The 11,559-nt window shown below is 46.4% G+C and overlaps 1 protein-coding gene across 2 annotated transcripts; it reads right to left on the bottom strand.

The window, feature by feature from the left end:
- Window positions 1-1,005: 1,005 nt before the first annotated feature.
- On the bottom strand, window positions 1,006-11,338 carry LOC117673525 (DLA class II histocompatibility antigen, DR-1 beta chain-like). 2 transcript variants are annotated; one of them, XM_034430960.3, is made up of 6 exons: window positions 11,152-11,338; window positions 8,091-8,360; window positions 3,796-4,077; window positions 3,543-3,656; window positions 3,267-3,290; window positions 1,006-1,146 (listed from the first exon to the last, which is right to left on the bottom strand). In XM_034430960.3, the coding sequence occupies exons 1-6, from the start codon at window positions 11,234-11,236 to the stop codon at window positions 1,133-1,135; spliced, it is 789 nt and encodes a 262-aa protein (XP_034286851.2). In that variant the 5' UTR covers window positions 11,237-11,338; the 3' UTR covers window positions 1,006-1,132. The 2 variants fall into 2 exon arrangements, with proteins under 2 accessions (XP_034286851.2, XP_087741048.1); XM_087884922.1 differs by lacking the exons at window positions 3,267-3,290; window positions 11,152-11,338 and having other exon boundaries at window positions 8,091-8,338.
- Between the last annotated feature and the right edge of the window lie 221 nt (window positions 11,339-11,559).

The raw sequence follows: 11,559 nt of genomic DNA, 5'->3' as shown, positions 1-11,559 counted from the left end.
TGGTATTCAGCAGGTTCTATCAGGTTTGGGCAAACTGGTAGCAGTGGCGGGAGGCTTCGCCCACCCGCCAAGATGTAATCACATCCCATTTTTGATCCTCTGCGTATGCGCGGAAGCAGGGGTGAAATGCTCCCAGTTCGGACTGGATTGCCCGATCCAGTAGCGATGGCAGTGGGTGGTTCGGAGAACCGGTAGCAAAAATCCCTGCACCCTCCCCCCCACTATGCCCATCTGAGCTGCACAATCATCAGAGGCTTTTTTTTTACGTTTAAACGCATTTTTTCTACAACCTCTTCAGCCGAAAAAATGCTTTTAAAAGAAAAAAAAGCCTCTGATCATCACGCAGTTCAGCTGGGATTGTCAAAGGCTTTTAAAAGCATTTTTTCTACAACCTCTTCAGAGATTGTAGAAAAAATGTTTTTAAAAGCCTCTGATGATCTCAGCTGAGTTGTCTGATCGGCAGAGGCTTTTTTTCTTTTAAAAGCCTCTGACGATCCAAGCTGAACTACCTGATCATCAGAGGCATTTAAAAGAAAAAAAGCCTCTGCTGATCAGGCAACTCAGCTGGGATCGTCAGAGCCTTTTGAAAGCATTTTTTTACAACCTCTTCGCAGAAGAGGTTGTAGAAAAAATGGTTTTAAAAGTAAAAAAAAAAAAAATTGGCCACGTCCACCCAGTCACATTACCCACCCCCACCAAGCCATGCCCACAGAACCGGTAGTAACAAATTTTAGATTTCACCACTGCGCGGAAGGCCCTGCGCACACGCTCACATTTGCAAAAAGGTAGCAAACGTAAGTGAATATCACCTCTGGTCTCTGCTGAGCAGGAGAGATTGGGGGGACCTGGAGTGACAGGCAGGCCAAGGGTTCCTGGGGGCAGACTAGATAGTCTCCATCCCCTCTCTGTCCCCTCCCATCTTAAAAGAAAGAGAGATCCTGAACGGAAGGATGCTGGTGGGGGGTGTTTGTCTCAGCAGGAGAAGGCCCAGGCTGCGATCCTCCTTCTCTCCTCGATCCGCCATTTTGTACTTCTATTCTTCAAGAGTTGCCAAAAAAAAAAAAAAAGGCAAAAATTCACCAGCTACTCAAAAACATTCTTCTGCACCTGATAGCAGGAAGGGATGGCGGGATTAACTCATGAGTGCTGCGGGGTGGAAAAATAGACAGAGAAGAAAATTAGAATATATGGTAAACACTTCAGTGTAAATTTATTTATTTATTTATTTTATTCATCAAATTTCTATACCGCCCTACACCCGGAGGACTCAGGGTGGTGAGCAGCCAAGATAAAATACAGATAATACCAACATTAAAAGTCCCTTAAAATTATTAAATATTTTGGCCGAAACACAAATTAAAACACCCAATTTATAAAACAGATCAAACGATTTAAAAATGTAAAAGGGAGAATTAGTCCAGGCCAGCCTGCTGAAATAAAAAAGTTTTGAGAGCACGAAGAAACGTGCGCAGATCCAGGATCCTCCGTATCTCCGGCGGGAGCTCGTTCCAGATGGTAGGTGCCCCCACAGAGAAGGCTCTCCCCCTGGGGGCCGCCAGTCGACACTGTTTGGCCGACGGCACCCTGAGAAGCCCCTCTCTATGGGAGCGTACTGGTCGGTGAGAGGCTATTGGTAGCAGAAGGCGGTCTCGTAAATACAAATAAATTGTTTTTGGAGAGCTGGCAGGAAAAAACCCAGGGTAGGCTTCCCTCTCCTTCACACTGAGTCCCTTTAGGAAGGCCTACACTGCAGGGGGAAGGTTGATGAGCGAGGGACAGAAAGTGAGGGAAGGAAGTTGCTGGGAGGGACCAAGAATTCCTCCCCATCTCATCTCCTGGGACTCAAAGGGAGTCTGAGTTCAGCCAAAGGGCTGCAGAGGGCCCCTTGACAAGAGGGAATTATTTCTAATTGACCTAATTAGGGAATTAATCAAGAGAAGAGGCCTCCCTCCCTCCCTGCAGGCATTTCATATTAACAAAGAAGATGGGTTAGCTGTCAATCACTATTTCAGCTTTGTTATGGAATGATGGGACCAAACAACATTCCTGGGTCAGTCAGAGACAGTTTTATTGCGCAGTTTCAGAACCAGATTTGTATCTGCAATTCTGAACCAAGAAGAGCTCTGATACAACTACCTTTATACATCTTCAAGACAAAGGATTTTGCAAGCACAGCAGTTTTCCATATATGGTTAACATACATTTGTCACATTATAATTGACACTTTCTAATTACTAAATTCTTTCATTATTTTCTAGTTCATAAGATTATCTTAGCTAAGCAACCTTCCTCAATTCTATGTTTGCTGATGCGTAGATTCATGGCTGCTTTGGCTTAATAAGTAACCTTTTGTTTCAGATGGATGTCTCTGCATCCTTGACAGATAGGCCCCTCAGAAGATATATATTACCAAGAATGGAATTTAGCTGACCTTGTGTAATCTCTAAACAAGCACATTTCTTTCTTATAATAATGTGAATAAAGAGGGTCCTTCGGTGCTCATATAGCTGATCCTGTACTATTCACATTAGCTTCAACCGCAATATTATCCGAGTACACAATAGATACAAGCTTAAGGTAAACTGCTCCAAACTCGATTGCAGAAAATACGACTTCAGTAACAGAGTGGTCAAGGCCTAGATTGCACTACCTGACTCTGTGGTTACTTCCCCAAACCAGTGGTGAAATGTAAAATTTGTTACTACCGATTCTGTGAGTGTGGCTTGGTGGGGGGGGGTGTTAATGTGACTGGGTGGATGTGGCCAACTTTTTTGTTTTACTTTTTAAAGCATTTTTTCGGCCGAAGCGGTTATAGAAAAAAATGCTTTTAAAAGTAAAAAAAAAAATGCCTCTGATGATTGAGTGGCTCACCTGGGCATGGGGGAGGGCAGGGATTTTTGCTACCGGTTCTCCGAACCACCCACCGCCATCGCTACCAGATCGGATGATCCGGTCCGAACGGGGAGCATTTCACCCCTGCCCGAAACCCCAAAAACTTTAACCTTAGATGTCCACTGTTGACCTCACCCCTTTCCCAAAAGGTCTGTAAGTGGCGTGCATAAGCGCATTTGCCGGAACTTGTGTGACATGTCAATAGGCAGGAGGAATTGGGAAAAGCAGCCCACGAACGTGGGGTGCTCCCTCTCCTACCCTCAATGATGGGAATGGTCCCCCTCCTTCCTGTCCTCCCTTCCCTTTTGCAATTCTAGGACCCCAGAAGAGAAAAGCTTTTTAATGAATGGAGGTGAGGAATAGAAGACACTCACCTGCAGGCGGTTGGATGGGAGTTGCTATAAAGAGAAGAAGATGCAATCAGTTAGCCCATGGACTAGATAACTGAAGGTGGGGGGAGGTGTCAGACATATTTCCTCAGATCCTCTCAGGAGAAAAAAGATTCCCAAATAAATCTCTCAGGGTGACCATCAGCCTCAGGATTTGAAGGTCAAGGGCACCATCTTGGCCATCTACTTATTAAGCTTGATGAGATGCCTCCCCTAGATGGTCCCCTCCCCATAACTTCTTATCCAGCCCCCCAGACTCACCTTTCTTGCTCTTCAGGTAGGAGAAGAGCCCCACAGCCAGAAAGATCACGCCTATCACGGCTCCCATGATCCCCGTCCAGAGTTTGCTCCTGGCAGAGTTGGAGGAATGGGGCTCTGGGGAAGGAGAAGGAGCCTCACCTGAGCAGGAGGATCAGGCCCACCTTCCCCCAGGAGGGTCCATTCCGGCTCCACCCACAGAGAGGATCTTTCTTCCTCCTGATTGTGTGCCCAGACCAGGAGGGGAGGGGCTTACCCCACTGGACAGTGATGGGGGCCTCCAGGCTGGCATGCCCCACCTTGCAAGCGTAGATGTCCCCCCACTGGGGCTGGGTCTCCAGCATCACCTGGATCTGGTAGGTCCAGTCTCCGTTCTGGAGCACCTCCCCAAAGGCCACGCCCTCCTCCTCCGGCCGCCCGTTCTTCAGCCACTGGCCCTCGATCTCCATGGGGTAAAAGCCGGTCGCGGTGCAGAGGAGGATGGTATTGTGGGAAGCAGGGTCCATCTTGGTCGGGGAGATGGTGACGGTGGGCTTGGCTGGAGGGAAGGAGAAGGAGGAACATGAGAGACACAACCGGGCCCAGAATGGAAGAGTGCTGGACCCCGGAAACAGCCCCAGAGAAGGAAGCTCCAAGACAACCCTGAAGAGCAGTCTGGCTCAAGGACAAGCGGAATTGACAGCTCCAAACATTAGGAAGGCCATGTAGCCTTAATGAGAACCAGCACCTTACAGAGCATGGCGAGGAAGTCAGGGAGGAGAAGGACGCCAAAATTAATCCTCCTCATTTTTTTATCAGACAATTTGGACTCAAGATGGAGGAAAGACAAGCCAATACCAGCATTTGGGTTGTAAGTGGGGGAAAAAAACCCATTTTGAATATATCACTCAGAAGGCACATGAACTCCATTCTATGGTGATGATACAACTGTCAGTAACCAAAGGAAGCCTGGAAGATCTGATCAAGAAAAGCAAAGAAGAACATGAAAATTCGGTGTCTTTCTAAACATCAAAAAGATGGAAACATCAAAATAGAAATTGATGGTGAAGAGATAGAAGGTGGGGTGGGGTGTGGGAAATCACTTTCCTAGGAATACAGATCACTCAAAGTGGTGACTGCAGCCCAGAAATTCAGGAGCCTTGATAGTACAGTGGTATATGCACCCTGTTATTAACACAGCTGCCTGCAATTTCTGCTGGTTCGAATCTCTCCAAGGCTCAAGGTTGACTCAGCCTTCCATCCTTTCTAAGGTAGGTGAAATGAGGACCCAGTTTGTGGGGGCAATAAGCTGACTTTGTATAAAATATACAAAAGTATGAAGGCTATTGCTTAACACACTGTAAGCCGCCCTGAGTCTTTCTTTCTCTTTCTCTTTATTCAAATTTCTATACCGCCCTTCTCCTTTCGGACTCAGGGCGGTGAACAGCCAAAAAATAAAACATTTTATATACAAAAGTTAAAATAAATTTAAAATAATTAAATAAATTTGGCCCATTAATTTAAAACATTCCAATTAAAACCATATTAAAATTATTTAAAACCAATCATAAAATCAGGACAGCCCGGCTAACTGAAATAAATAGGTTTTGAGAGCCCGACGAAAAGTCCGGAGGTCTGGGATCACTCGTATCTCTGGGGGTAGATTGTTCCAGAGGGTGGGTGTACCACAGAGAAGGCTCTCCCCCTGGGGGTCGCCAGCCGACATTGCCTGGCCGACGGCACCCTGAGGAGGCCCTCTCTGTGGGAGCGAACTGGCCGGTGGGAGGCAATTGGTGGCAGGAGGCGGTCCCGTAGATACCCCGGCCCTAAGCCATGGAGCGCTTTAAAGGTGATCACCTTGAAGCGCACCCGGAAGTCCACCGGGAGCCAATGTAGCTCGCGCAGGAGAGGAGTCACATGGGAGCGCCCCGTCGCTCCCATAATCCCCCGCGCGGCCGCATTCTGCACCAGTTGGAGCCTCTGGGTGCACCCCAAGGGGAGCCCCATGTAGAGAGTCTCTGGAGAAGGGCGGCATATAAATCAAATTAAAAAAAAAATTAAACGTTGGATTCCACTGGGTTGCACAGCAATGATGAACATGAGTCGAATATGGAAAAGCAAGGATAGCAAACTGGCAACCCAATGTAGGTTAGTCCGCTCTCTTCTGTTCCCCGTAGCTACCTATAGTATACCTGTATCCTTCATGAGTCAAAAAGAGGGCTATGAAAATATTTACAGACCCTTCGCATCCAGGATATAAACTGTTTCAACTCCTACCCTCAAAACGACGCTATAGAGCACTGCACACCAGAACAACTAGACACAAGGACAGATTTTCCCCGAACGCCATCACTCTGCTAAACAAATAATTCCCTTAACACTGTCAAACTATTCACTAAATCTGCACTACTATTAATCTTCTCATCGTTCCCACCACCCATCTCCTCCCACTTATGACTCTATGACTGTAACCTTGTTGCTGGTATCCTTACGATTTATCTTGATATTGTTTCCTGATTGCTTATTTGTCCCCTATGACTATCATTAAGTGTTGTACCTTATGATTCTTGACGAATGTATCTTTTCTTTTATGTACACTGAGAGCATAGGCACCAAAGGGAAATTCCTTGTGCGTCCAATCACACTTGGCCAATAAAGAATTCTATTCTATTCTATTCTACCTATGGTGGTGAAAGTTGGACCTTCGAATAGCAAGACAGGAAGAAAATTGACTCGGTTTTGCTGTGTTGCTGGAGAAGGCTCCAGTGTTTTCCTGGGACAGCAAAGGTGACCAACGAGCAAGAACTGAAGCGCATAACGCCAGACATGTCACTGAAAGGCAAAATCACAAAACTGTGTCTCATTTATTTTGAGTGTGTCGTGCGCAGTAGTGGGATTCAAATCTCGGCACTACCGGTTTGCTATTAGGAGTGTGCGGGTGTGCGTGATTGCTTTGGGGGTATGTGATGCTTCTGCACATGCGCAGAGGGTTCTGAGCATGTGCAGAGTGTTTTTGATGACGTCTGGGTGGGTGGGCGGAGCTTCCCACCACCGCCACTCCTGGTTCGCCCAAACCGGTGCGAATCGGTAGCAACCCACACCTGGTCGTGTGGGAGAATTCATTGGACAAAGCAATTACGTTTGGAAGAGTTAGTGGTAGAAGGAAACCAGGTCACCAAAGAATATGGTGGCTGTACATCATCAGAACCGACACCAGCCAGAGCACAGAACTCCTCAAAAAAGCAGTGCAAGATCAGAAGATGTGGAAGGACCTGCCCCACAGCATCGCCAAGAGTCGGACACGACTGAATGGATATCATCAATCAAAGGTCCTTCGATCATCATCTTCTTTTAATGATCCCATAATCCTTTACAGGCTGGAGTCTGGCCTACTGTCTGAATCTGTGGGGGACAGAGAATGTCTCCGTTGGCCTTGGAGCAATTAAGAGAATGGCTCCGTTGGCCTTGGAGGAAACTGGGGAAGGGCAGAGTCAATCCAGGCAAAGCTTTTCTGAATTAGTAAGGCCTACAGACAGGGAGGAGCAGGAGAGACAAAGCTCAGGAGAAGAGCAAGAACTACCCCCTCCTGATCCTAGAACAAGGAGGGAAGAGAGAAGGCGAGACCAACGCAGACTGAGCCGGCTACGAGGGAGGACAGTGCCCTGCCCTCTTTTGCAAGGCACAGCTGGGGACTGAGATGTAAGGAGGGTTAGGGTTAGGGAGGGGCATTTGTCAGGAACAAGTGCTGAATCTGTGGAGCACAGATTCAACACTTGTGTGCACTTGCCAATGCCTGGAGATAGCTGTACTCTGTTTTGTGGGGCTTGCCCGATTTGCCTGCTTTGCTGAACTTCTTGCCCTGGTTACTGTTTGGTTAACCTTGCTTACTGGATTACTTGCAGCCAGAGGCTTCTGAAGGTGTGTGTGAGAGCTTTGCTCCGGGACTTGTAGTGAATGTGGGGACGTTTGGGGGCACAGGTGAAGCAATAAAGGGAAGTTAGACCTGTGCTCTGGTTGTGTTGCTTTCATGTCATGCTTTCGGGTCATCACAGCTACTGAATGGAGCTGAGTGTGTTATGGCCAGATGCCCTTCCTGTCTCCATTGAGGAGTTTTATTCAGCAGATATATTCTCATTGTGCCCAGAGAGAGAAATACCTGTCTCTACCTAGGTTCGAACTCACAGCCTCCTGATTGTAGGCGAGAACTCCACCTCTAGGCCACCGCATCACTCAATGAAAGGTCCTTCGATTCCGAAATATATACTTGGCGGGAGAGAGAGACCTTGCTGGATTCTCCCCCTGAATCAACTTGGAGCCATTTTCTGGAGGGGATTTTTTTGTTATTTATTCATTAAATTTATATACCACCCATTTCATTATTGAGGGAAGTGGGCAGTTTACAACACAAAAGGCAGCCAGATTCCATGAAGAAAGAGAGTTTGGATGGTCGGAAGAAGAGGAAGGTTTTGTAGATCTGAGAGTATAGATAAAATAAGGAGTCAATCTTTATAAGAGCGAACCTTAATGAATTAAATTATTGGGGGGAATTCTTACATCCCCCTCCAGACTCACCTCTCCGTCCAATCACAGAATGTCTCTGGAGAACCCCGTAGTTGTACCGGCAGATGCCCACACGGTCCCTCACCTCCTGCAGGATGTCCTTATCTCTGTTCCAAGTGTCAGCAGACACTTGCCCCAACTCAGTGACTGCCACAAACTTCCCAAGGTCGCTGTCGAAGCGGACAAACTCCTGCCGGTCGTAGAAAAACCTGTACAGGAATTGCACCCGCTGCGTCCCGTTGAGGAAATGACACTCCATCTTCGACTGGTACAAGAAATGGGCTGCGAAGAGGAGGAAGAGGAGGAGGAAGATTGTTAAGAGGAAGTCAAGGCCCCATCGCTCCCAGCGGCGAGTAGAGGACATGCATGAGAAGAGGAAACTGGGTGAACCTTTCTTAGCCCCTCCTCTGTCTACTTTTTTGCTGGGTGGGACATGGAAGGGTCTGCAAAAAACAACAACCCCATCCCAAACCAATCTCCCATTGATGGTGGCAGGAGGAAGGCCCCCAATCCGTCCTGTGGTAGAAGCTCCAATGCCTTCCTTTGGCAGCAGTGGCCAACCCCACATGGCTGTCACTCCCTCAAGACACTAGTGGGAGAGAGCGGGAAGTCCCAGTACAGCTCCCTGGGAGATAGAGAGAGTTGCTTGGAGTCTGAGTAGGGCAAAAAGAGGAAGCAGCTTCTTGGTAAAGCTCCTCCATCCTTAAAGAGTAGAAAAAGGCAGGCAGAAGCTCAACTGGTAGTAGAGGGGTTTAAGGCACCCTGTTATTAAGCTTATTAAGACCAGCTGCCTGCAATTACTGCAGGGTTCGAATCTCGCCAAGGCTCAAGGTTGACTCAGCCTTCCATCCTTTCTAAGGTAGGTAAATTGAGGACCCAGTTGTGGGGGCAATAAGCTGACTTTGTATAAATATACAAAAGGATGAAGGCTATTGCTGAGCACATTGTAAGCCGCCCTGAGTCTTCGGAGAAGGGTGGCATATAAGTCAAATTAAAAAAAAAAAAAAACTGGTCCAGCAGACTGCCCCACTCTCTGCAGAGAACATTGAATCCGGGTGAATCCTCTTCGCAAGAATAGTGGCACCTCTTTGCAAGATGGGGCCTCTTCAATAGGCTAGGCTAGGCTAGGCTAGGCTAGGCTAGGCTAGGCTAGGCTAGGCTAGAATAGAATAGAATAGAATAGAATAGAATAGAATAGAATAGAATAGAATAGAATAGAATAGAATAGAATAGAATAGAATATTTTTTTTATTTTAATTTGATTTATATGCCGCCCTTCTCTGGAGACTCAGGGTGGCTTACAATGCGTTAAGCAATAAGAATAGAATAGAATAGAATAGAATAGAATAGAATAGAATAGAATAGAATAGAATAGAATAGAATAGAATAGAATAGAATAGAAAATAGGAATAGAAAATAGAAAATAGAAAATAGAAAATAGAAAATAGAAAATAGAAAATAGAAAATAGGAATAGAAAATATGAATAATTTGTTGGGCATAATACCGGAGGGTTTTGATAAAGGGACCACATATTTAGTTTTTGCTAAATACTGGAAAAATGAGAACACCCCGCCAGATGAGGAAGTAATTCGAAAAAGTTTAGACTATGCTGAAATGGACAGACTAACTTTAAAAATAAAAGATAAAGAAGACACAGAATATTATTGGATATGGAATAGATTTTATGAGCAGTTAGAGACAAGAGGGAGAAATTAGAGGGAGAAAGACTACGAACGCTTAGTATTAAAAATAGAGATGGTTTATAACTACAATTATCATAATTAACAAAAGATGTAAATAAGCCAATACAAAAAGAAACTTAGTTAAAATTATTTTAACTTAGTTAATAATTTTAACTAAGTTAATAATTTTAACTTAGTTAAAATTATTATTACTGTTATTAGTTCATATGTTAATATTTACTACTGTTTTCTATGTCCTTTTTTTCTCTTGTAAATGCACTGTATTCAAAAGTGTTTATGAATAAAATTGAAAAAAATAAAAAATAGGAATAGAAAATAGGAATAAAAATAGGAATAGAAGAGGAGAGGAGAGGAGAGGAGAGGAGAAGAGCTGGCTGGGGAATTCTGGGAGTTGAAGTCCACACATCGTCCAGCGGCCAAGGCTGAGAAACACTGAGTCCTATACCATTTCAGATAAGTGACTGTCTAATCTCCTTGTTTGTATCTGGGATGGGGATAATGAGGAAGATGGAAACAACATGAGACATCTGGACTGATGCTCCTGGAATCTCCCTCCCCTCAATCTCCCACCTTCCCTGGTTACCCTGAATTTTCTTCTTCTCCCCATAATCTTCAGCCCCACAAACTGCCTTTGCATTATTTTTGGAGGTTCGGGCTTCTTTCCTGTCCCCCTCCCAAAATAGCCCCCCCCCCAGCAGCCCTTCAAACCATCTCAAAGGGAGGGTCTACAGCCTCCTTCACCAAAGGGATGGTTTTGGGGAAGCAACTTAGATTCCCCACCCCCCCAATATCCTCCTACATCAGCTCTTCTAGTGGCTCTCCCCCACCCCCGCCAACCTCCAAACCTTTGACTCTGCTGTGGGGCTGCTGGATCTCTTTCCCCATTCAGAGGCTTCCCCAAGAAGGGATCCAAGCTCAATTCTTGGTTGACTTTCAAAGCCTCTAATTGGAAGTTCAGAAGCAAAACAGGAAGTTTCTCAAAATGCGAAAATACTCGTGCCCTTTTTCTTTATGTCTGAAAATGCCGCAATTTCCCACTTTCACTTTCACTTTCTTCTTTTAATGCAAGTTAGGAGACTCCCAAGATGGGACTAATTTGGCCCCCGAAAAGCCCAGTCCAGCCCAACCACCAGGATTTGAGAAGAGAGATCCCAGGTTGGCTTCCTTCCCACGACCCCCCCTCCCCACCTCAGCCTCACATTTAGGGAAGAGGGGGCATTGGGGAAGAAAAAGGCAGAGACTATGTGGAGAATGAGGTTCCTTCTTGCCCTCGACCCCGTTCCCACGAAGTGTCTCCTGGGATCCCAGCCCCTTTCTGTCCCCCCTCCCACCCACATCTGGGGTCTCTCCCAGTCTCCCTCACCCTTACCGAGAGGCTCCTTCCCACCTTCACTTCTAGGGATCTGGGACATCAACCCCATCATCAGCAGCAGGTGGACCCCAGCAGAGCTCATGGATGGTGCCCTCCAAGCCCTTCCAAGAGAGGGGAATCCCAGGTGCTTCCAGCCCTGGAGGTGAACTCGGTGAGTCTGGATAGGGTTATCTCTCGAAACCAGAAGGGGAAACACCAATGAGAATTCTTCCTTTTTGTAGCGTCATCAGTCTCCGGGCAGAGTCTCTGTTGAGATCACCCTGTAGAGGAGATAGTTCATAGCGGAGAAAGCTGGTGGGGGAATCTTTTCAGTCTTAGGGAGCTATAGCTCCACAGGTGTCCCCCGCCAGTTCCAGAAGGGATCCTCCTCCTCCTCCTTCTTGAGCCTGTTCCTATGATTCTCAG

The sequence above is a fragment of the Pantherophis guttatus genome, chromosome 2, assembly GCF_059756535.1.
Source record: "Pantherophis guttatus breed Tessera chromosome 2, ASM5975653v1, whole genome shotgun sequence".
NCBI lineage: Eukaryota > Metazoa > Chordata > Lepidosauria > Squamata > Colubridae > Pantherophis > Pantherophis guttatus.
This window is presented reverse-complemented; position numbering and strand designations above follow the sequence as displayed.